Below are 26,984 nucleotides of genomic sequence, written 5' to 3'. Positions count from 1 at the left end.
ATGGAACACCAGATAAGGAGAAGAACACTGCAGAGCAGATAATTCTGAAACTCTTCTAGCAGAAGAAATTGCAACCAAAAACAAAACTTTCCAAGATAATAACTTAATATCAACGGAATGTAAGGGTTCAAACGGAACCCCCTGAAGAACTGAAAGAACTAGGTTGAGACTCCAAGGAGGAGTCAAAATTTTGTAAACAGGCTTGATTCTAACCAGAGCCTGAACAAAGGCTAGAACATCTGGCACAGCTGCCAGCTTTTTGTGAAGTAACACAGACAAGGCAGAAATCTGTCCCATCAAGGAACTTGCAGATAATCCTTTTTCCAATCCTTCTCGAAGGAAGGATAGACTCTTAGGAATCTTAACCTTGTCCCAAGGGAATCCTGCAGATTCACACCAACAGATATACCAAATTATGTGGTAATTTTTCTGGTTACAGGCTTTCAGGCCTGAACAAGAGTATTAATAACAGAATCTGAGAACCCTCGCTTTGATAAGATCAAGCGTTCAATCTCCAAGCAGTCAGCTGGAGTGGGTCGAACGGACCTAGAACAAGAAGGTCTCGTCTCAAAGGTAGCTTCCATGGTGGAGCCGATGACATATTCACCAGATCTGCATACCAAGTCCTGCGTGGCCACGCAGGAGCTATCAAAATCACCGACGCCCTCTCCTGATTGATCCTGGCTACCAGCCTGGGGATGAGAGGAAACGGCGGGAACACATAAGCTAGTTTGAAGGTCCAAGGTGCTACTAGTGCATCCACTAGAGCCGCCTTGGGATCCCTGGATCTGTACCCGTAGTAAGGAACTCTGAAGTTCTGACGAGAGGCCATCAGATCCATGTCTGGAATGCCCCACGGTTGAGTGACTTGGGCAAAGATTTCCGGATGGAGTTCCCACTCCCCCGGATGCAATGTCTGACGACTCAGAAAATCCGCTTCCCAATTTTCCACTCCTGGGATGTGGATAGCAGACAGGTGGCAGGAGTGAGACTCCGCCCATAGAATGATTTTGGTCACTTCTTCCATCGCTAGGGAACTCCTTGTTCCCCCCTGATGGTTGATGTATGAACTTGGCCCTCGCTAGCTGAGGCCAAGCTTTGAGAGCATTGAATATCGCTCTCAGTTCCAGAATATTTATCGGTAGAAGAGATTCTACCCGAGACCAAAGACCCTGAGCTTTCAGGGATCCCCAGACCGCGCCCCAGCCCATCAGACTGGCGTCGGTCGTGACAATGACCCACTCTGGTCTGCGGAAGGTCATCCCTTGTGACAGGTTGTCCAGGGACAGCCACCAACGGAATGAGTCTCTGGTCCTCTGATTTACTTAAATAGTCCCCATTCCACTGACTGAGCATGAACAGTTGTAATGGTCTTAGATGAATGCGCACAAAAGGAACTATGTCCATTGCCGCTACCATCAAACCTATCACTTCCATGCACTGCGCTATGGAAGGAAGAGGAACGGAATGAAGTATCCGACAAGAGTCTAGAAGTTTTGTTTTTCTGGCTTCTGTCAGAAAAATCCTCATTTCTAAGGAGTCTATTATAGTTCCCAAGAAGGGAACCCTCGTTGACGGAGATAGAGAACTCTTTTCCACGTTCACTTTCCATCCGTGAGATCGGAGAAAGGCCAGGACAATGTCCGTGTGAGCCTTTACTTGAGGAAGGGACGACGTTCGAATCAGAATGTCGTCCAAGTAAGGTACTACAGCAATGCCCCTTGGTCTTAGCACCGCCAGAAGGGACCCTAGTACCTATGAGAAAATCCTAGGAGCAGTGGCTAATCCGAAAGAAAACGCCACGAACTGGAAATGCTTGTCCAGGAATGCAAACCTTAGGAACCGATGATGTTCCTTGTGGATAGGAATATGTAGATACGCATCCTTGAAATCCACCTTGGTCATGAATTGACCTTCCTGGATGGAAGGAAGAAGTGTTCGAATGGTTTCCATCTTGAACGATGGAACCTTGAGAAACTTGTTCAAGATCTTGAGATCTAAGATTGGTCTGAACGTTCCCTCTTTTTTGGGAACTATGAACAGATTGGAGTAGAACCCCATCCCTTGTTCTCCTAATGGAACAGGATGAATCACTCCCATTTTTAGCAGGTCTTCTACCCAATGTAAGAATGCCTGTCTTCTTATGTGGTCTGAAGACAACTGAGACCTGTGGAACCTCCCCCTTGGAGGAAGCCCCTTGAACTCCAGAGAATAACCTTGGGAGACTATTTCTAGCGCCCAAGGATCCAGAACATCTCTTGCCCAAGCCTGAGCGAAGAGAGAGAGTCTGCCCCCCACCAGATCCGGTCCCGGATCGGGGGCCCGCATTTCATGCTGTCTTGGTAGCAGTGGCAGGTTTCCTGGCCTGCTTTCCTTTGTTCCAGCCTTGCATAGGTCTCCAGGCTGGATTGGCTTGAGAAGTATTACCTTCCTGCTTAGAGGACGTAGCCCTTGGGGCTGATCCGTTTCTGCGAAAGGGACGAAACTTAGGTTTATTTTTGGTCTTGAAAAGACCTATCCTGAGGAAGGGCGTGGCCCTTGCCCCCAGTGATATCAGAGATAATCTCTTTCAAGTCAGGGCCAAAGAGTGTTTTCCCCTTGAAAGGAATGTCAAGCAATTTGTTCTTGGAAGACGCATCCGCTGCCCAAGATTTTAACCAAAGCGCTCTGCGCCACAATAGCAAACCCAGAATTTTTTCGCCGCTAACCTAGCCAATTGCAAGGTGGCGTCTAGGGTGAAAGAATTAGCCAATTTAAGAGCACGAATTCTGTCCATAATCTCCTCATAAGAAGAAGAATTACTAATAATCGCCTTTCCTAGCTCATCAAACTAGAAACACGCGGCTGCAGTGACAGGGACAATGCATGCAATTGGTTGTAGAAGGGAACCTTGCTGAACAAACATCTTTTTTTAGCAGACCTTCTCATTTTTTATCCATAGGATCTTGGAAAGCACAACTATCTTCTATGGGTATAGTGGCGCGCTTGTGTAGAGTAGAAACCGCCCCCTCGACCTTGGGGACTGTCTGCCATCAGTCCTTTCTGGGGTCGACTATAGGAAAACAATTTTTTAAATATGGGGGGAGGTACTAAAGGTATACCGGGCCTGTCCCATTCTTTACTAACAATGTACGCCACCCGCTTGGATATAGGAAAAGCTTCGGGGGGCCCCGGGGCCTCTAAGAACTTTTCCATTTTACATAGTGGTTCTGGAATGACCAGATAATCACAATCATCCAAATTGGATAACACCTCCTTAAGCAGAGCGCGGAGATGTTCCAACTTAAATTTAAAAGTAATCACATCAGGTTCAGCTTGTTGAGAAATGTTTCCTGAATCTGAAATTTCTCCCTCAGACAAAACCTCCCTGGCCCCCTCAGACTGGTGTAGGGGCCCTTCAGAAACCATATCATCAGCGTTCTCATGCTCTACAGAATTTACTAAAACAGAGCAGTCGCGCTTTCGCTGATAAGTGGGCATATTGGCTAAAATGTTTTTGATAGAATTATCCATTACAGCCGTTAAATGTTGCATAGTAAGGAGTATTGGCGCACTAGATGTACTAGGGGCCTCCTGTATGGGCAAGACTGGTGTAGACGAAGGAGGGGATGATGCAGTACCATGCTTACTCCCCTCACTTGAGGAATCATCTTGGGCATCATTTTTACTAAATTTTTTTATGACATAAAATACATATAGTTAAATGAGAAGGAACCTTGGTTTCCCCACAGTCAGAACACAATCTATCTGGTAGTTCAGACATGTTAAACAGGCATAAACTTGATAACAAAGCACAAAAAACGTTTTAAAATAAAACCGTTACTGTCACTTTAAATTTTAAACTAAACACACTTTATTACTGCAATTGCGAAAAAGTATGAAGGAATTGTTCAAAATTCACCAAAATTTCACCACAGTGTCTTAAAGCCTTAAAAGTATTGCACACCAAATTTGGAAGCTTTAACCCTTAAAATAACGGAACCGGAGCCGTTTTTATATTTAACCCCTTTACAGTCCCTGGAATCTGCTTTGCTGAGACCCAACCAAGCCCAAAGGGGAATACGATACCAAATGATGCCTTCAGAAAGACTTTTCTATGTATCAGAGCTCCACACACATGCAGCTGCATGCCATGCTGTCCTCAAAAACAAGTGCGCCATACCGGCGCGAAAATGAGGCTCTGACTATGATTAGGGAAAGCCCCTAAAGAATAAGGTGTCTAAAACAGTGCCTGCCGATATAATCATATCAAAATACCCAGAATAAATGATTCCTCAAGGCTAAATATGTGTTAATAATGAATCGATTTAGCCCAGAAAAAGTCTACAGTCTTAATAAGCCCTTGTGAAGCCCTTATTTACTATCTTAATAAACATGGCTTACCGGATCCCATAGGGAAAATGACAGCTTCCAGCATTACATCGTCTTGTTAGAATGTGTCATACCTCAAGCAGTAAGAGACTGCACACTGTTCCCCCAACTGAAGTTAATTGCTCTCAACAGTCCTGTGTGGAACAGCCATGGATTTTAGTTACGGTGCTAAAATCATTTTCCTCATACAAACAGAAATCTTCATCTCTTTTCTGTTTCTGAGTTAATAGTACATACCAGCACTATTTTAAAATAACAAACTCTTGATTGAATAATAAAAACTACAGTTAAACACTAAAAAACTCTAAGCCATCTCCGTGGAGATGTTGCCTGTACAACGGCAAAGAGAATGACTGGGGTAGGCGGAGCCTGGGAGGGATCATGTGACCAGCTTTGCTGGGCTCTTTGCCATTTCCTGTTGGGGAAGAGAATATCCCACAAGTAAGGATGACGCCGTGGACCGGACACACCTATGTTGGAGAAAAAGAATTTATGCTTACCTGATAAATTACTTTCTCCAACGGTGTGTCCGGTCCACGGCGTCATCCATTACTTGTGGGAAATGTTCTCCCCCACAGGGAAAAGCAAGGAGAGCACACAGCAAGAGCTGTCCATATAGCTCCCCCTCTGGCTCCGCCCCCCAGTCATTCGACCGACGGTTAGGAGAAAAAGGAGAAACTATAGGGTGCCGTGGTGACTGTAGTGTATAAAGAAAAAAAATTTCAACCTGATTAAAAAAAAAACCAGGGCGGGCCGTGGACCGGACACACCGTTGGAGAAAGTAATTTATCAGGTAAGCATAAATTCTGTTTTCTCCAACATTGGTGTGTCCGGTCCACGGCGTCATCCATTACTTGTGGGAACCAATACCAAAGCTTTAGGACACGGATGAAGGGAGGGAGCAAATCAGGTTACCTAAACAGAAGGCACCACGGCTTGCAAAACCTTTCTCCCAAAAATAGCCTCCGAAGAAGCAAAAATATCAAATTTGTAGAATTTGGCTAAAGTGTGCAGAGAAGACCAAGTCGCTGCCTTACATATCTGGTCAACAGAAGCCTCGTTCTTATAGGCCCATGTGGAAGCCACAGCCCTAGTAGAGTGAGCTGTGATACGGTCAGGAGGCTGCCGTCCGGCAGTCTCATAAGCCAAGCGAATAATGCTTTTCAGCCAGAAAGAGAGAGAGGTAGCAGTAGCTTTTTGACCTCTCCTCTTACCAGAGTAAACGACAAACAAGGATGAGGTTTGTCTAAAATCTTTAGTTGCTTCTAAATAGAACTTTAAAGCACGAACAACATCTAAATTGTGTAATAAACGTTCCTTCTTTGAAACTGGATTCGGACACAAAGAAGGAACAACTATTTCCTGGTTGATGTTCTCGTTGGAAACAACTTTTGGAAGAAAACCAGGCTTAGTACGCAAAACAACCTTATCTAAATGGAACACCAGATAGGGTGGATCACACTGCAAAGCAGATAATTCAGAAACTCTTCTAGCAGAAGAAATAGCAACCAAAAACAGAACTTTCCAAGATAGTAACTTGATATCTATGGAATGTAAAGGTTCAAACAGAACCCCTTGAAGAACTGAAAGAACTAAATTTAGACTCCAAGGAGGAGTCATGGGTCTGTAAACAGGCTTGATTCTAACCAAAGCCTGAACAAAAGCTTGTACATCTGGCAAAGCTGCCAGTCGTTTGTGCAACAAGACGGATAATGCAGAAATCTGTCCTTTTAGAGAACTAGCTGACAATCCTTTATCCAAACCTTCTTGGAGAAAGGAGAGAATCTTTGGAATTTTAATCTTACTCCAGGAGAATCCTTTGGATTCACACCAACAGATATATTTTTTCCATATTTTATGGTAAATCCTTCTAGTCACGGGTTTTCTGGCTTGGACCAGAGTATCAATCACAGAATTTGAAAACCCACGCTTGGATAAAATCAAGCGTTCAATTTCCAAGCAGTCAGCTGCAGAGAAACTAGATTGGGATGTTCGAATGGACCTTGTACTAGAAGGTCCTGTCTCAAAAGGTAGCTTCCATGGTGGAGCCGATGACATTCACCAGGTCTGCATACCAAGTCCTGCGTGGCCACGCAGGAGCTATCAGAATCACCGAGGCCTTCTCCTGTTTGATCCTGGCTATGAGCCTGGGGAGGAGAGGAAACGGTGGAAACACACATATGCTAGGTTGAACGACCAAGGCGCCACTAATGCATCCACTAGAGTCGCCTTGGGATCCCTGGATCTGGACCCGTAGCAAGGAATCTTGAAGTTCTGACGGGACGCCATTAGATCCATGTCTGGAATGCCCCATAATTGGGTTAACTGAGCAAAGACCTCCGGATGGAGTTCCCACTCCCCCGGATGGAAAGTCTGACGACTCAAATAGTCCGCCTCCCAGTTGTCTACTCCTGGGATGTGAATAGCAGATAGATGGCAGGAGTGATTCTCTGCCCATTGGATTATCTTGGTTACTTCCTTCATCGCTAGGGAACTCTTTGTTCCCCCCTGATGATTGATGTACGCAACAGTCGTTATGTTGTCCGACTGAAATCTTATGAACCTGGCTTCCGCTAGCTGAGGCCAAGCCAGGAGCGCATTGAATATAGCTCTTAGTTCCAAAATGTTTATCGGGAGAAGCGACTCTTCCCGCGACCATAGGCCCTGAGCTTTCAGAGAGTCCCAGACCGCGCCCCACCCCAAGAGGCTGGCGTTGGTCGTGACGATGACCCACTCCGGTCTGCGGAAACTCATTCCCTGAGACAGGTGATCCTGGGTCAACCACCAGAGAAGTGAGTCCCTGGTTACCTGGTCTACTTGAATTTGGGGAGACAAGTCTGTATAGTCCCCATTCCACTGATTGAGCATGCACAGCTGTAATGGTCTTAGATGAATTCGAGCAAAAGGAACCACATCCATTGCTGCGACCATTAGTCCTATTACTTCCATGCATTGAGCTATGGAGGGTTGAGGAATAGAATGAAGAACTCGACAAGCTTTTAGAAGCTGTGTCTTTCTGACATCTGTGAGAAAGATCTTCATTTCCACAGAATCTATTATTGTTCCCAGAAAAGGAACCCTTGTGGACGGTGACAGTGAACTTTTTTTCTATGTTCACTTTCCACCCGTGAGATCTGAGAAAAGCCAACACAATGTCTGTATGAGCCCTCGCTTTGGAAAGAGACGCTTGGATTAGGATGTCGTCTAGATAAGGTGCTACAGCGATGCCCCTCGGTCTTAGGACCGCTAGAAGGGACCCTAGCACCTTTGTGAAAATTCTGGGAGCGGTGGCTAAACCGAATGGAAGAGCCACAAACTGGTAATGTTTGTCCAGAAAGGCGAACCTCAGGAACTGATGATGAGATTTGTGGATTGGGATATGCAGATACGCATCCTTCAGATCCACGGTAGTCAAAAATTGACCCTGCTGGATTGTCTGCAAGATTGTCAGAATGGTTTCCATCTTGAAGGATGGAACTCTGAGGAACTTGTTTAATATCTTTAAATCCAGAATTGGCCTGAAAGTTCCCTCTTTTTTGGGAACCACAAACAGGTTTGAGTAAAACCCTAGACCTTGTTCCCCGGAGGGGACTGGGTTTATCACTCCCATCTTTGATAGGTCTCTTACGCAATGTAAGAATGCCTGTTTCCTTATCTGGTCTGAAGATAAGCGAGACAGGTGGAATCTTCCCTTTGGAGGAAGTCCCTTGAAGTCTAGTAGGTATCCCTTGGAGACTATTTCTAGTGCCCAGGGATCCAGAACATCTCTTGCCCAAGCGAAGAGAGATAGTCTGCCCCCTACCAGATCCGGTCCTGGATCGGGGGCTACCCCTTCATGCTGTCTTGGTAGCAGCAGCAGGTTTCTTGGTTTGTTTACCCTTGTTCCAGCCTTGCATGGGTTTCCAAGCGGGTTTGGGCTGGGCCGCGTTAACTCAACTGCCGCTAGACAAGAAGGTATTAGCCGGTCCGTTCCTGAAATTGCGAAAGGAACGAAAATTAGACTTGTTCTTAGCCTTAAAAGGCCTATCCTGTGGGAGGGCATGGCCCTTACCCCCAGTGATGTCTGAAATAATTTCCTTCAATTCCGGCCCAAAAAGGGTCTTACCCTTGAAAGGAATATTCAGTAACTTAGTCTTGGACGACACATCTGCCGACCAGGATTTTAGCCAAAGCGCCCTCCGCGCTACTATAGCAAAACCTGAGTTTTTCGCCGCCAATTTCGTTATTTGAAAGGCGGCATCCAATATAAAGGAATTAGCCAACTTTAATGCGTGAATTCTGTCCATGACTTCTTCATAGGAAGTCTCTTTCTGGAGCGACCTTTCTAGTTCTTCGAACCAAAAGGACGCCGCTGAAGTGACAGTAATAACACACGTAGCTGGTTGAAGGATGAACCCTTGCTGAACAAAAATCTTTTTAAGCAATCCTTCCAATTTTTTATCCATAGGATCTTTGTAAGCGCAGCTGTCCTCTATAGGAATAGTTGTGCGCTTCGCTAGTGTTGAAACAGCTCCCTCAACCTTCGGGACCGTTTGCCATGCGTCCCTTCTAGGGTCTACTATGGGAAACATTTTCTTAAATATAGGAGGTGGGGCAAAGGGTACACCTGGCTTCTCCCACTGCTTTTCCACTATGTTCGCTACCCTCTTAGGTATTGGAAAAGCGTCGTCGTGCACTGGGACCTCTAAAAATGTGTCCAATTTGCACAACTTCTCTGGTACTACCATGGAATCACAGTCATCCAGAGTAGCTAATACATCCTTAAGCAAAGCGCGGAGATGTTCTAGCTTAAACTTAAATGCCACTAGATCAGGTTCTGCCTGTTGAGAAATTTTTCCTGAGTCTGAAATTTCACCCTCAGACAGCCCTTCCCTCACAGCCAATTCCGATCGTCAGCGTCTGATTGTTCATCCTTTTTATCTGTATTTAAAACTGAACAATCACGCTTTCTCTGAAAAACTGGCAGTTTGGATAAAAGATTTGCTATAGAATTATCCACTACTGCTGATAATTGTTGCATAGAAATAAGCACTGGCGCACTAGGAGTCGCCTGCGCGGGCAAAGCTGGTGTAGACACAGAAGGAGAGGATGTAGAGCTATCCCCACTACCTTCATTAGATAAATCATCTTGGGCAACATTATGAAAAATAACAGAGCTGTCCTGATTTTGTTTGGACATTATGGCGCAATTATCACAAACACTCGAAGGGGGAACCACATTTGTCTCTATACACACAGAACATAGGTTATCTGATGGAACAGACATGTTAAACAGATTTAGGCAGGCAAACAATGCAATAAAAACGATTTTAAACAAAAACGTTACTGTCTTTAAATAATAAAATTACACATTTATTTCTGAATGTTCAAAAAACTATGAAGGCAATATCTGATTTTTCTGAAATTTGGACCCCAGTGTCTTAATGCTTAGAAAGTATTGCACAGCAAATATGGAGACTCTAGCTCTTAAAACAAGCAAACCGGAGCTAATTGTTGGATTTAACCGTTTTTACACACCACAATCCCAGCTACAGCCTTGCTGCAGCTTTTTACCTTCCTTAGGGGTCACCATTCACAGAAAAAAGCCTTTTGGAGTCACTTTCTGAACCACAGGACCCTCTCACATGAATCTGCATGCACTGCCTTGAAATTCAACTGCACAGCTGAAGTGCCAAAATGAGGCTTCCTCCCTCAGCACACTAGAGTGAAGGGGCCTTCCTGACTAGATTTAGGTGTCTAAAACAAGCCAGATCAATAAAAAAACGTTCCCAAGTGTATGTGAGCTTATAAAATATTTCAAATGGTATAATATTGTAATAAAAACCAATCGATTTAGCCCCTAACAGTGTCTACCAGCATAAAAAACAAAAAGGGGAAGCCTGTTATCTTTTTTGCTGAGGTGAAAGAAAAAACATAATTTATGTAAGAACTTACCTGATAAATTCATTTCTTTCATATTAACAAGAGTCCATGAGCTAGTGACGTATGGGATATACATTCCTACCAGGAGGGGCAAAGTTTCCCAAACCTTAAAATGCCTATAAATACACCCCTCACCACACCCACAAATCAGTTTAACGAATAGCCAAGAAGTGGGGTGATAAGAAAAAAAGTGCGAAGCATATAAAATAAGGAATTGGAATAATTGTGCTTTATACAAAAAAATCATAACCACCACAAAAAAGGGTGGGCCTCATGGACTCTTGTTAATATGAAAGAAATGAATTTATCAGGTAAGTTCTTACATAAATTATGTTTTCTTTCATGTAATTAACAAGAGTCCATGAGCTAGTGACGTATGGGATAATGACTACCCAAGATGTGGATCTTTCCACACAAGAGTCACTAGAGAGGGAGGGATAAAATAAAGACAGCCAATTCCTGCTGAAAATAATCCACACCCAAAATAAAGTTTAACGAAAAACATAAGCAGAAGATTCAAACTGAAATCGCTGCCTGAAGAACTTTTCTACCAAAAACTGCTTCAGAAGAAGAAAATACATCAAAATGGTAGAATTTAGTAAAAGTATGCAAAGAGGACCAAGTTGCTGCTTTGCAGATCTGGTCAACCGAAGCTTCATTCCTAAACGCCCAGGAAGTAGATACTGACCTAGTAGAATGAGCTGTAATTCTCTGAGGCGGAATTTTACCCGACTCAACATAGGCAAGATGAATTAAAGATTTCAACCAAGATGCCAAAGAAATGGCAGAAGCTTTCTGGCCTTTTCTAGAACTGGAAAAGATAACAAATAGACTAGAAGTCTTACGGAAAGATTTCGTAGCTTCAACATAATATTTCAAAGCTCTAACAACATCCAAAGAATGCAACGATTTCTCCTTAGAATTCTTAGGATTAGGACATAATGAAGGAACCACAATTTCTCTACTAATGTTGTTGGAATTCACAACCTTAGGTAAAAATTCAAAAGAAGTTCGCAACACCGCCTTATCCTGATGAAAAATCAGAAAAGGAGACTCACAAGAAAGAGCAGATAATTCAGAAACTCTTCTAGCAGAAGAGATGGCCAAAAGGAACAAAACTTTCCAAGAAAGTAATTTAATGTCCAATGAATGCATAGGTTCAAACGGAGGAGCTTGAAGAGCTCCCAGAACCAAATTCAAACTCCAAGGAGGAGAAATTGACTTAATGACAGGTTTTATACGAACCAAAGCTTGTACAAAACAATGAATATCAGGAAGAATAGCAATCTTTCTGTGAAAAAGAACAGAAAGAGCGGAGATTTGTCCTTTCAAAGAACTTGCGGACAAACCCTTATCTAAACCATCCTGAAGAAACTGTAAAATTCTCGGTATTCTAAAAGAATGCCAAGAAAAATGATGAGAAAGACACCAAGAAATATAAGTCTTCCAGACTCTATAATATATCTCTCGAGATACAGATTTACGAGCCTGTAACATAGTATTAATCACGGAGTCAGAGAAACCTCTTTGACCAAGAATCAAGCGTTCAATCTCCATACCTTTAAATTTAAGGATTTCAGATCCGGATGGAAAAAAGGACCTTGCGACAGAAGGTCTGGTCTTAACGGAAGAGTCCATGGTTGGCAAGATGCCATCCGGACAAGATCCGCATACCAAAACCTGTGAGGCCATGCCGGAGCTATTAGCAGAACAAACGAGCATTCCCTCAGAATCTTGGAGATTACTCTTGGAAGAAGAACTAGAGGCGGAAAGATATAGGCAGGATGATACTTCCAAGGAAGTGATAATGCAACCACTGCCTCCGCCTGAGGATCCCGGGATCTGGACAGATACCTGGGAAGTTTCTTGTTTAGATGAGAGGCCATCAGATCTATCTCTGGGAGCCCCCACATTTGAACAATCTGAAGAAATACCTCTGGGTGAAGAGACCATTCGCCCGGATGCAACGTTTGGCGACTGAGATAATCCGCTTCCCAATTGTCTACACCTGGGATATGAACCGCAGAGATTAGACAGGAGCTGGATTCCGCCCAAACCAAAATTCGAGATACTTCTTTCATAGCCAGAGGACTGTGAGTCCCTCCTTGATGATTGATGTATGCCACAGTTGTGACATTGTCTGTCTGAAAACAAATGAACGATTCTCTCTTCAGAAGAGGCCAAAACTGAAGAGCTCTGAAAATTGCACGGAGTTCCAAAATATTGATCGGTAATCTCACCTCCTGAGATTCCCAAACTCCTTGTGCCGTCAGAGATCCCCACACAGCTCCCCAACCTGTGAGACTTGCATCTGTTGAAATTACAGTCCAGGTCGGAAGAACAAAAGAAGCCCCCTGAATTAAACGATGGTGATCTGTCCACCACGTTAGAGAGTGTCGAACAATCGGTTTTAAAGATATTAATTGATATATCTTCGTGTAATCCCTGCACCATTGGTTCAGCATACAGAGCTGAAGAGGTCGCATGTGAAAACGAGCAAAGGGGATCGCGTCCGATGCAGCAGTCATAAGACCTAGAATTTCCATGCATAAGGCTACCGAAGGGAATGATTGAGACTGAAGGTTTCGACAAGCTGTAATCAATTTTAGACGTCTCTTGTCTGTTAAAGACAGAGTCATGGACACTGAATCTATCTGGAAACCCAGAAAGGTTACCCTTGTTTGAGGAATCAAATAACTTTTTGGTAAATTGATCCTCCAACCATGATCTTGAAGAAACAACACAAGTCGATTCGTATGAGACTCTGCTAAATGTAAAGACTGAGCAAGTACCAAGATATCGTCCAAATAAGGAAATACCACAATACCCTGTTCTCTGATTACAGACAGAAGGGCACCGAGAATTTTTGTGAAAATTCTTGGAGCTGTAGCAAGGCCAAACGGTAGAGCCACAAATTGGTAATGCTTGTCTAGAAAAGAGAATCTCAGGAACTGATAATGATCTGGATGAATCGGAATATGCAGATATGCATCCTGTAAATCTATTGTGGACATATAATTCCCTTGCTGAACAAAAGGCAATATAGTCCTTACAGTTACCATCTTGAACGTTGGTATCCTTACATAACGATTCAATAATTTTAGATCCAGAACTGGTCTGAAGGAATTCTCCTTCTTTGGTACAATGAAGAGATTTGAATAAAACCCCATCCCCTGTTCCGGAACTGGAACTGGCATAATTACTCCAGCCAACTCTAGATCTGAAACACAATTCAGAAATGCTTGAGCTTTCACTGGATTTACTGGGACACGGGAAAGAAAAAATCTCTTTGCAGGAGGTCTCATCTTGAAACCAATTCTGTACCCTTCTGAAACAATGTTCTGAATCCAAAGATTGTGAACAGAATTGATCCAAATTTCTTTGAAAAAACGTAACCTGCCCCCTACCAGCTGAACTGGAATGAGGGCCGTACCTTCATGTGAACTTAGAAGCAGGCTTTGCCTTTCTAGCAGGCTTGGATTTATTCCAGACTGGAGATGGTTTCCAAACTGAAACTGCTCCTGAGGACGAAGGATCAGGCTTTTGTTCTTTGTTGAAACGAAAGGAACGAAAACGATTGTTAGCCCTGTTTTTACCTTTAGATTTTTTATCCTGTGGTAAAAAAGTTCCTTTCCCACCAGTAACAGTTGAAATAATAGAATCCAACTGAGAACCAAATAATTTGTTTCCCTGGAAAGAAATGGAAAGTAGAGTTGATTTAGAAGCCATATCAGCATTCCAAGTCTTAAGCCATAAAGCTCTTCTGGCTAAGATAGCCAGAGACATAAACCTAACATCAACTCTGATAATATCAAAAATGGCATCACAGATAAAATTATTAGCATGCTGGAGAAGAATAATAATATCATGAGAATCCCGATTTGTTACTTGTTGCGCTAGAGTTTCCAACCAAAAAGTTGAAGCTGCAGCAACATCAGCCAATGATATAGCAGGTCTAAGAAGATTACCTGAACACAGATAAGCTTTTCTTAGAAAAGATTCAATTTTTCTATCTAAAGGATCCTTAAACGAGGTACCATCTGACGTAGGAATGGTAGTACGTTTAGCAAGGGTAGAAATAGCCCCATCAACTTTAGGGATTTTGTCCCAAAATTCTAACCTGTCAGGCGGAACAGGATATAATTGCTTAAAACGTTTAGAAGGAGTAAATGAATTACCCAATTTATCCCATTCTTTGGAAATTACTGCAGAAATAGCATTAGGAACAGGAAAAACTTCTGGAATAACCGCAGGAGCTTTAAAAACCTTATCCAAACGTATAGAATTAGTATCAAGAGGACTAGAATCCTCTATTTCTAAAGCAATTAGTACTTCTTTAAGTAAAGAGCGAATAAATTCCATCTTAAATAAATATGAAGATTTATCAGCATCAATCTCTGAGATAGAATCCTCTGAACCAGAAGAGTCCAAAGAATCAGAATGATGGTGTTCATTTAAAAATTCATCTGTAGAGAGAGAAGATTTAAAAGACTTTTTACGTTTACTAGAAGGAGAAATAACAGACAAAGCCTTCTTTATGGATTCAGAAACAAAATCTCTTATGTTATCAGGAACATTCTGCACCTTAGATGTTGAGGGAACTGCAACAGGCAATGGTACATTACTAAAGGAAATATTATCTGCTTTAACAAGTTTGTCATGACAATTATTACAAACAACAGCTGGAGGAATAGCTACAAAAAGTTTACAGCAGATACACTTAGCTTTGGTAGATCCAGCAGGCAGTGATTTTCCTGTAGTATCTTCTGGCTCAGATGCAACGTGAGACATCTTGCAATATGTAAGAGAAAAAACAACATATAAAGCAAAATAGATCAAATTCCTTATAAGACAGTTTCAGGAATGGGAAAGAATGCCAAATATCAAGCTTCTAGCAACCAGAAGCAAATGAAAAATGAGACTGAAATAATGTGGAGACAAAAGCGACGCCCATATTTTTTAGCGCCAAATAAGACGCCCACATTATTTGGCGCCTAAATGCTTTTGGCGCCAAAAATGACGCCACATCCGGAACGCCGACATTTTTGGCGCAAAATAACATCAAAAAATGACGCAACTTCCGGCGACACGTATGACGCCGGAAACGGAAAATAATTTTTGCGCCAAAAAAGTCCGCGCCAAGAATGACGCAATAAAATGAAGCATTTTCAGCCCCCGCGAGCCTAACAGCCCACAGGGAAAAAAGTCAAATTTTTGAGGTAAGAAAAATATGATAATTCAATGCATAATCCCAAATATGAAACTGACTGTCTGAAAATAAGGAAAGTTGAACATTCTGAGTCAAGGCAAATAAATGTTTGAATACATATATTTAGAACTTTATAAATAAAGTGCCCAACCATAGCTTAGAGTGTCACAGAAAATAAGACTTACTTACCCCAGGACACTCATCTACATGTTTGTAGAAAGCCAAACCAGTACTGAAACGAGAATCAGTAGAGGTAATGGTAAATATAAGAGTATATCGTCGATCTGAAAAGGGAGGTAAGAGATGAATCTCTACGACCGATAACAGAGAACCTTATGAAATAGACCCCGTAGAAGGAGATCACTGCATTCAATAGGCAATACTCTCTTCACATCCCTCTGACATTCACTGCACGCTGAGAGGAAAACCGGGCTCCAACTTGCTGCGGAGCGCATATCAACGTAGAATCTAGCACAAACTTACTTCACCACCTCCCTTGGAGGCAAAGTTTGTAAAAACTGATTTGTGGGTGTGGTGAGGGGTGTATTTATAGGCATTTTAAGGTTTGGGAAACTTTGCCCCTCCTGGTAGGAATGTATATCCCATACGTCACTAGCTCATGGACTCTTGTTAATTACATGAAAGAAATGGCTTACCGTTTCCCCTGAGGGGAAAAATGACTGTCATCTAGCATTAGCCTGTGTTGTTAGAAGGAGACTAGTCATACCTGAAGCAGATGAGTCTGCAAACTGTTACCCCCAACTGAAGTTCTCTTGTTTCAACAGTCCTGCGTGGTAACAGTAATGGATTTTAGTTACTTGTGCTAAAATCATAGCCCTCTTAAACAGAAATCTTCATCACTTTTCTGTTATAGAGTAAATAGTACAAGCCAGCACTATTTTAAAATAACAAACTCTTGATAGAAGAATAAAAAACTACAACTAACACCACAAACTCCTCGCCATCCCCGTGGTAGATGCTACTTGTTCAGAGCGGCAAGGAGAATGACTGGGGGAATGACTGGGGGGCGGAGCCAGAGGGGGAGCTATATGGACAGCTCTTGCTGTGTGCTCTCCTTGCTTTTCCCTGTGGGGGAGAACATTTCCCACAAGTAATGGATGACGCCGTGGACCGGACACACCAATGTTGGAGAAACTGTTAAAATGCATTCTGAAAAGGTGGCGGCCTTCAAGGTCTAAGAAGTTAGCATATGAACCTCCTAGGTTAAGCTTTCAACTAAAAATACCAAGAGAACAAAGCAAAATTTGTGATAAAAGTAAAGTGGAAAAATTGTTTAAAATTACATGCCCTATCTGAATCATCAAAGTTAATTTTGGACTAGACTCTCACTTTAAGGATATTATTTAAGTCCCCTATAATGTAGAGATTAGATATTTTAGAGGATTTCTGCATTATAAAATTGAGAAATGTTGCTTACTATTTCCTTTATTTAGCACATAATATTCCATTCCATGGTACTTAGGATAATGGCATATTACCTATATGCAGTTTTTTTTTTTTTACATTCTTATGTTCAGAATGCAATTAAGAAACTAGATTTATCTCCTAGTAATGCATATATAATATACGCTAGTTTGCCTCTACGATGTGGCTTGCAGCCGAGGCAGAATACTATAATATATAATTGGTCAGTATTGCTTCAGACTTGAAAAAGGAAGACATTCTTCCAAAAGCTTGTCATCTTATAAATGTATAGTTAGTCCTATAAAAAAAAAAAAGTATCATTGCTCAATGCAATACTCTTTATTTTGATATCTAATCTCTGGACTAACACGGAGAGATAGAGATATACACACACACATATATACATACACACACACTCCAGACCAAGGTGTATACCCTTCCAATTTATCACAAGCCTCCTAAGATTTTATATTTACTTTATTTCAACTTTTACTCGTCATGTTTCCCTCCTATCAGGCATTTGACAGTTTAGCTAAAAGTCTGGTTCATCCCTTGGCCACTAGATGGCTCCAATAACATAGCAAGTAACTGTAACAAACTATTATACTGATCACATTTTGTGAGCTGGACCAAAACCTAATTACTCCACGAAATCTGACATTTTATTTTCATAAGGATTCTACTTTTTTTATAAGATATGCTGGCCATGTATAGATTTATTGTGTTGGATGGTTGTCCAGTTTTGGCTGTTCTCTATATCATATTAAACCCAATTTTTTTCTGTCATGTTTTCAGATAGATCACACAATTTAAAGCAACTTTCTAATTCACGCCTATTATTAAATGTTCTTCACTCTCTTGCTATCTTTATTTAAAAGGCAGGAATGAAAAGCTTAGAAACCTGGACCATTTTTGGTTCAGAACCTGGGTTACGCTTGCTTAATGGTGACTAAATGTAGCCACCAAATAAGCAAGTGCTATACATTCCTGCTTTAAAAATAATGATAGCAAGAGAACGAAGAAAAATTGATAACGGGAATAAATTAGAAAGTTGCTTAAAATTGCATGCTCTATCAATCATGAAAGAAAAAAATGTGGGTTTAGTATCCCTTTAATAACAATGTTTTACATTAACTTAAAATGGACATTTACTGCATTTGTCTTTGTTGTACCTAAAATAAGGAATTTTAAAATGTAATAGGGTGGCCTATGGGGTCATATCCTCTTGGATTCTGTTTATTCCAACCCTTTGTAAGTTTTCTAAAACAAGCTGTAACGTTGCCTTTTAAAAGGGACATATTGCAAAAATAAAATAATATTGTTTAGAGTGCGTTATTTTTTCACTAATGTCCTATGCTACCTGTCTTATCCCACTACAAAGGTAACATCCTTCAGTCTGCCTCTAGAAATCTTTGTAATTTGAACATCTTCACAAACAAGCATCGGCTGACCTTGTCACATCTGTGATGCTGCTGCTTCTACCGTGACCCTTAACTACACCAGTAAAGTCAGACGGAGAGTTTACAAAAGAAAGACCAGGTGGTTGTTTTCTGGGGGGAGCCCTGCAGTGGGGCTCACAATCACAATTAATCAAGACATCTAAAAACAAAAACAATGCGTTTTCTTTTTCTTTTTTAATATCTCAAGTCCTGAATCCTTGTGGCAATCCAAATAGGCAAGACAGTGGTGGGTGACATTGGGTTAAGTTTTGGATTTTTTTTTCTATTACCCCAAAGCACAGTGCACATGCTACATGTGAGTTGAGGACAGGTGCATATATTCTAGTGGAAGTGAATTGGAAAGTTGTTTAAAATTGTATGCTCTATCTAAATCCTAAATGTTTAATTTTGACTTTAGTGGTCCTTTAAAGGGACACTGAACCCAAATTATTTTCTTTTGCGAATCAGATGGAGAATGCAATTTTAAGCAACTTTCTAATTTACTCCTATTAATTTTTCTTCGTTGTCTTGCTATCTTTATTTGAAAAAGTAATCTAAGCTAAGGAGCCAGACAATTTTTGGTTCAGTACACTGGCCAGCAATTGTTTATTGGTGGGTGAATTTCACCACCAATCAGCAAGAATAACCCAGGTTATTCACCAAAAATGGGCCGGCATCTAAACTTACATTCTTGCTGTTGAAATAAAGATACCAAGAGAATGAAGAAAAATTGATAATAGGAGTAAATTAGAAAGTTGCTTAAAATTGCATGCTCTATCTGAATCACAAAAGAAAAAAAATTGGGTTCAGTGCCCCTTTAAAAAAAAAAAAAAAAAATACTTAAAGAGCTAAAGTTCTATCACAACTTGATGTACACATTACAGTACTATTATAATTATTACATATATTTTATGCTGAGTTTTTTAAAAACATTTTTTAAGGTACTTAACATTTTATAAATTGTTTTAATATTTGTGAAGATCCATATGACAGGGTAAAATACTTGATGAAAATGAAAGGCGACCAATATTTTCTAAGCACCACTCATTTCATCCATAGAGATTCAAACATTCTTTAAATGAAAACACAAACTTTCTAAAGTTCACAATAAAAAAACAACAAGAAGTTAACTTACTAATGCAGCTCTAGTTGAAGGGTTTAGGTTTTTTAGTTCTAGAGTCCTCTGTTTCCACTGAAGCACCAACTGTTGTATGGAGTTTAACTGGAAAAAGCAGAATATATATTATAAATGAAGTCATAACTCTAACTGCTGAGATTAGCTGTTAAACGCAGGTAAACAAACTAATTTTTTTTAAGTTAATTGCATTTACGGTCAACTTTAAAAGGAGGAGAGCAAAACACAGTAAAACCAACTCCTGCTCTATAGTTTTACATGATTTGTTAAAAATGTTGGTTTATACACAAAGCTAACTTGATGATTAGTTAACCCTTTCCTATGTAATGTTTAAAACGTGCTCTGATAAATGCACAATGAAAGAAAAATAAGGAGATCTGTGTCATTTAATGGTAACCTGCAAAAAAATTAAACAGATTTATTAAATCCTTTTCAATTTACCAGCGACGGTATTAAAAACCACATACTTATTTTAAGCTTCTATAAACAATTTTGAGAAAATTATATTTGGGTAAATGTTGCTTTATCCCATTCCATTAGCATTACAAGGATGCATGTGTGCCAAATTTATTCCTGTGAAAGTTCAACACACTAAAATCTGTGCAAATCCAAATCTTAGTGTGTTAAACTTTCACAAGAATAAATCTGTCTCTGAAAAGAGCCAAATGCCATAAGCAGCCGCCTTCTTCCGCATTGGGACCCTAACTAAGGAGCCGAATACACGTCACATGTCTATGTGCTCAGCAAAAGCTTTTAGTGAAACAGTCATAAAATTGGTCCCTCTAGATCTCACTATAATGGTTAGGAGTTCAAATAGAGGAGAGAGGATAAAAAAATTAAGATATAAAAACCATAAAATTGGTTCCTTTAGATCTCACTATTATAATTTCAGTGAAACAGTGACAGCAAAAACATAATTTATGCTTACCTGATAAATTTATTTCTCTTGTAGTGTATCCAGTCCACGGATCATCCATTACTTGTGGGATATTCTCCTTCCCAACAGGAAGTTGCAAGAGGATCACCCACAGCAGAGCTGCTATATAGCTCCTCCCCTCACTGCCATATCCAGTCATTCGACCGAAACAAGCCGAGAAAGGAGAAACCATAGGGTGCAGTGGTGACTGTAGTTTAATTAAAATTTAGATCTGCCTGAAAAGGACAAGGCGGGCCGTGGACTGGATACACTACAAGAGAAATAAATTTATCAGGTAAGCATAAATTATGTTTTCTCTTGTTAAGTGTATCCAGTCCACGGATCATCCATTACTTGTGGGATACCAATAGCAAAGCTAAAGTACACGGATGATGGGAGGGACAAGTCAGGAACTTAAATGGAAGGAACCACTGCCTGTAGAACCTTTCTCCCAAAAACTGCCTCCGAAGAAGCAAAAGTATCAAATTTGTAAAATTTGGAAAAAGTATGAAGGGAAGACCAAGTTGCAGCCTTGCAAACCTGTTCAGAGGCCCCATTTTTAAAGGCCCAGGTGGAAGCCACAGCTCTAGTAGAATGAGCTGTAATCCTTTCAGGAGGCTGCTGTCCAGCAGTCTCATAGGCTAAACGGATTATACTCCGAAGCCAAAAAGAAAGAGAGGTTGCCGAAGCTTTCTGACCTCTCCTCTGTCCAGAGTAAACAACAAACAGGTTAGATGTTTGGCGAAAATCTTTAGTAGCCTGTAAGTAAAACTTCAAGGCACGGACTAAGTCTAGATTATGTAAAAGACGTTCCTTCTTTGAAGAAGCATTAGGACATAATGATGGAACAACAATCTCTTGATTGATATTCTTGTTAGAAACCACCTTAGGTAAAAACCCAGGTTTTGTACGCAGAACTTTATCTGAATGAAAGATCAGATAAGGAGAATCACAATGTAAGGCAGATAACTCCGAGACTCTTCGAGCCGAGGAAATAGCCATCAGAAAAAGAACTTTCCATGAAAGAAGTTTGATATCAATAGAATGAAGGGGTTCAAACGGAACCCCTTGAAGAACTTTAAGAACCAAGTTTAAGCTCCATGGAGGAGCAACAGGTTTAAACACAGGCTTAATTCTAACTAAAGCCTGACAAAATGCCTGAATGTCTGGAACTTCTGCCAGACGCTTGTGTAAAACAATAGACAGAGCAGAAATCTGTCCCTTTAAAGAACTAGCTGATAATCCTTTGTCCAAACCCTCTTGGAGGAAGGACAATATCCTAGGAATCCTAACCCTACTCCATGAGTAATTCTTGGATTCACACCAATGAAGATATTTACGCCATATCTTGTGGTAAATTTTCCTGGTGACAGGCTTTCGTGCCTGTATTAAGGAATCAATTACTGACTCGGAGAAGCCACGCTTTGATAGGATCAAACGTTCAATCTCCATGCAGTCAGTCTCAGAGAAAGTAGATTCGGATGATTGAAAGGACCTTGTATTAGAAGGTCTTGTCTCAGAGGCAGAGTCCATGGTGGAAAGGATGCCATGTCCACTAGATCTGCATACCAGGTCCTGCGTGGCCACGCAGGCGCTATCAATATCACCGATGCTCTTTCCTGTTTGATTTTGGCAATCAGACGAGGGAGCAGAGGAAACGGTGGAAACACATAAGCCAGGTTGAAGAACCAAGGCGCTGCTAGAGCATCTATCAGTGCCGCTTCTGGGTCCCTGGACCTGGATCCGTAACAAGGAAGCTTGGCGTTCTGGCGAGACGCCATGAGATCCAATTCTGGTTTGCCCCAACGGAGAACCAATTGAGCAAACACCTCCGGATGGAGTTCCCATTCCCCCGGATGAAAAGTCTGACGACTTAGAAAATCCTCCTCCCAGTTCTCTACACCTGGGATATGGATCGCTGACAGGTGGCAAGAGTGAGTCTCTGCCCAGCGAATTAGCTTGGAGACTTCTGACATCGCTAGGGAACTCCTGGTTCCCCCTTGATGGTTGATGTAAGCCACAGTCGTGATGTTGTCCGACTGAAATCTGATGAACCTCAGTTTTGCTAGCTGAGGCCAAGCCAGAAGAGCATTGAATATTGCTCTTAACTCCAGAATATTTATTGGGAGGAGTTTCTCCTCCCGAGTCCATGAACCCTGAGCCTTCAGGGAGTTCCAGACTGCACCCCAACCTAGAAGGCTGGCATCTGTTGTTACAATTGTCCAATCTGGTCTGCGAAAGGTCATACCCTTGGACAGATGGGCCCGAGATAACCACCAGAGAAGAGAATCTCTGGTTTCCTGATCCAGATTTAGTAGGAGGGGACAAATCTGTGTAATCCCCATTCCACTGACTGAGCATGCATAATTGCAGCGGTCTGAGATGCAGGCGCGCGAATGGCACTATGTCCATCGCCGCTACCATTAAGCCGATTACTTCCATGCACTGAGCCACCGTGGGGCGCGGAATGGAGTGAAGAACACGGCAAGCATTTAGAAGTTTTGATAACCTGGACTCCGTCAGGTAAATTTTCATTTCTACAGAATCTATTAGAGGCCCTAGGAAGGAAACCCTCGTGAGGGGAGATAGAGAACTATTTTCTTCGTTCACTTTCCACCCATGCGACCTCAGGAATGCCAGAACTATCTCTGTATGAGATTTGGCAATTTGAAAGCTTGACGCCTGTATCAGGATATCGTCCAGGTAAGGAGCCACCGCTATGCCTCGCGGTCTTAGGACCGCCAGAAGTGAGCCCAGAACCTTTGTAAAAATTCTTGGGGCTGTAGCCAACCCAAATGGAAGAGCTACAAATTGGTAATGCCTGTCTAGAAAGGCAAACCTCAGGAACTGATGATGATTCTTGTGAAACGGAATGTGAAGGTAGACATCCTTTAAGTCCACTGTGGTCATGTACTGACCCTCTTGGATCATGGGTAAAATGGTTCGAATAGTTTCCATCTTGAATGACGGAACTCTGAGGAATTTGTTTAGGATCTTTAAATCCAAAATTGGTCTGAAGGTTCCCTCTTTTTTGGGAACCACAAACAGATTTGAATAAAACCCCTGTCCTTGTTCCGTCCGCGGAACTGGATGGATCACTCCCATTACAAGGAGATCTTGTACGCAGCTTAGGAATGCCTCTTTCTTTATCTGGTTTGCAGATAATCTTGAAAGGTGAAATCTCCCTTGTGGAGGAGAAGCTTTGAAGTCCAGAAGATATCCCTGAGATATGATCTCCAACGCCCAGGGATCCTGAACATCTCTTGCCCACGCCTGGGCGAAGAGAGAGAGTCTGCCCCCTACTAGATCCGTTGTCGGATAGGGGGCCGCTCCTTCATGCTGTCTTAGAGGCAGCAGCAGGCTTTCTGGCCTGCTTGCCCTTGTTCCAGGACTGGTTAGGTTTTCAGGCCTGCTTGGATTGAGCAAAAGTTCCCTCTTGTTTTGAAGCAGAGGAAGTTGATGCTGCACCTGCCTTGAAATTTCGAAAGGCACGAAAATTAGACTGTTTGGCCTTTGATTTGGCCCTGTCCTGAGGAAGGGTATGACCCTTACCTCCAGTAATGTCAGCAATAATTTCTTTCAAACCAGGCCCGAATAAGGTCTGCCCCTTGAAAGGAATGTTGAGTAATTTAGACTTTGAAGTCACATCAGCTGACCAGGATTTGAGCCATAGCGCCCTACGCTCCTGGATGGCGAATCCGGAATTCTTAGCCGTTAGTTTAGTCAAATGAACAATGGCATCAGAAACAAATGAGTTAGCTAGCTTGTCAACAATTTCAGTCAATGGAGCTGTATGGATGGCCTTTTCCAGGGCCTCAAACCAGAATACTGCTGCAGCAGTGACAGGCGCAATGCATGCAAGGGGCTGTAAAATAAAACCTTGTTGAATAAACATTTTCTTAAGGTAACCCTCTAATTTTTTATCCATTGGATCTGAAAAAGCACAACTGTCCTCAACCGGGATAGTGGTACGCTTTGCTAAAGTAGAAACTGCTCCCTCCACCTTAGGGACAGTCTGCCATAAGTCCCGTGTAGTGGCATCTATTGGAAACATTTTTCTAAATATAGGAGGTGGGGAAAAGGGCACACCGGGCCTATCCCACTCCTTACTAATAATTTCTGTAAGCCTTTTAGGTATTGGAAAAACATCAGTACTCACCGGCACTGCATAGTATTTATCCAGCCTACACAATTTCTCTGGCACTGCAATTGTGTCACAGTCATTCAGAGCAGCTAATACCTCCCCAAGCAATACACGGAGGTTCTCAAGCTTAAATTTAAAATTAGAAATCTCTGAATCAGGTCTCCCCGATTCAGAGACGTCACCCACAGACTGAAGCTCTCCGTCCTCAGGTTCTGCATATTGTGACGCAGTATCAGACATGGCTCTTACAGCATCTACGCGCTCTGTATCTCGTCTAACCCCAGAGCTATTGCGCTTGCCCCTCAATTCAGGCAATCTGGATAATACCTCTGACAGGGTATTATTCATGATTGCAGCCATGTCCTGCAAAGTAATCGCTATGGGCGTCCCTGATGTACTTGGCGCCATATTAGCGTGCGTCCCTTGAGCGGGAGGTGAAGGGTCCGACACGTGGGGAGAGTTAGTCGGCATAACTTCCCCCTCGACAGACCCCTCTGGTGACAATTCTTTTACAGATAAAGACTGATCTTTACTGTTTAAGGTGAAATCAATACATTTAGTACACATTCTCCTATGGGGCTCCACCATGGCTTTTAAACATAATGAACAAGTATCCACTGTTTCAGACATGTTTGTACAGACTAGCAATGAGACTAGCAAGCTTGGAAAACACTTTAAAGCAAGTTAACAAGCAATATAAAAAAAACGTTACTGTGCCTTTAAAAGAAACAAATTGACAAAATTTGAAATAACAGTGAAAAAAGGTAACAAGTCAGCAGAGCATTGCACCCACTTGCAAATGGATGATAAACCCCTTAATAACAAAAACAGAATAATAAATGACAAAAACGTTTTTTAAACACAGTCACAACAACTGCCACAGTCTACTGTGATTGTTACCCTCCTCAAACACAACTTTGAAGCCTTTTGAGCCCTTCAGAGATGTCCTGTATCATGCAGAGGGAAGCTGAATGTCTGTCAGTATTTTTATCTGCACAGAAAAGCACTAAAATAGGCCCTTCCCACTCATATTGCAACAGTGGAAAGCCTGTTACTAGGCAAAAATCAAGCCAGCCATGTGGAAAAAAACTAGGCCCCAATAAGTTTCGTCACCAAACATATATAAAAACGATTAACATGCCAGCAAATGTTTTATATTACACTTTTATAAGAGTATGTATCTCTGTTAATAAGCCTGATACCAGTCGCTATCACTGCATTTAAGGCTTAACTTACATTAATCCGGTATCAGCAGCATTTTTCTAGCAAATTCCATCCCTAGAAATATGTTAACTGCACATACCTTATTGCAGGAAAACCTGCACGCCATTCCCCCTCTGAAGTTACCTCACTCCTCAGAATATGTGAGAACGGCAGTGGATCTTAGTTACTTCTGCTAAGATCATAGAAATCACAGGCAGATTCTTCTTCTTTGTTGTGTTTTTTTTTTTTTTTTAATTTTATTTATAACCAAGACAAAGAAATTTATAACATTGACGGTTACAGGTAGAAGTAAGAACAAAATCACAGTAATTATAAAAATACGCCCATAGTGAAGTGAAAGCGGTAAGCCAAAATAGGGGGCCAAAAGTGCCCGTGCATAGATACAAATCTTACAAATCAGTTTAAGGCAAACATTCATATGTTGGCTAAAGTGCATATTATAAACATATAACCTTTTATCAAATAGCTATTATTTCTTAATCTTCGTGCGTTTTTAACTTTCCACCCCCCCCCCCAACACAAACAATGCCACGCATACATTGAAACTTTCCACCCCCCCCCAACACAAACAATGCCATGCATACATTGAAACAATATTAGGCAGATTCTTCTTCTAATGCTGCCTGAGAGGAAACAGTACACTCCGGTACCATTTAAAAATAACAAACTTTTGATTGAAGTTAAAAAACTAACTATAATACACCACTCTCCTCTTACTACGTCCATCTTTGTTGAGAGTTGCAAGAGAATGACTGGATATGGCAGTGAGGGGAGGAGCTATATAGCAGCTCTGCTGTGGGTGATCCTCTTGCAACTACCTGTTGGGAAGGAGAATATCCCACAAGTAATGGATGATCCGTGGACTGGATACACTTAACAAGAGAAATTAATTTAAAACTATTAATGTACCATAAAAAGCTTATATTCCAAAATAATATATGCTGTGTGACCAGGAGCAGTGTTTAAATTCAGATGCATGGAGTGAATGTACATGTTAGATACGTGGACTTGGAGCCTTGGTTAGGATGCAAATGCAGAAGGCACCGCGCTCATGGCATTAGACTCTTTTTGGAGCCAAATTTATTCCTGTGAAAGTTCAACACAATAAAATCTGTGCAAATCCAAATCTTAGTGTGGTCCCACTATAATGGTTAGGAGTTCAAATAGAGGAGAGAGGATAAAAAAAAAACAGAATTTAT

General features: G+C 41.6%; 1 protein-coding gene across 1 annotated transcript in view; it reads right to left on the bottom strand.

The window, feature by feature from the left end:
* NUP42 (nucleoporin 42) overlaps positions 1-26,984 on the bottom strand; it is a 100,935-nt gene that overhangs the window by 6,516 nt on the left and 67,435 nt on the right. Inside the window, exon 5 of the mRNA XM_053714144.1 lies at positions 19,502-19,588. Within this exon, the coding sequence (XP_053570119.1) occupies positions 19,502-19,588 (87 nt within the window). The remainder of the gene's footprint in view (positions 1-19,501; positions 19,589-26,984) is intronic.

Source organism: Bombina bombina, chromosome 5 (genome assembly GCF_027579735.1).
Source record: "Bombina bombina isolate aBomBom1 chromosome 5, aBomBom1.pri, whole genome shotgun sequence".
In the NCBI taxonomy this organism is placed as follows: domain Eukaryota; kingdom Metazoa; phylum Chordata; class Amphibia; order Anura; family Bombinatoridae; genus Bombina; species Bombina bombina.
The sequence above is the reverse complement of the archived record's forward strand: the minus strand, read 5'-3'. Positions and strand labels throughout refer to the sequence as shown.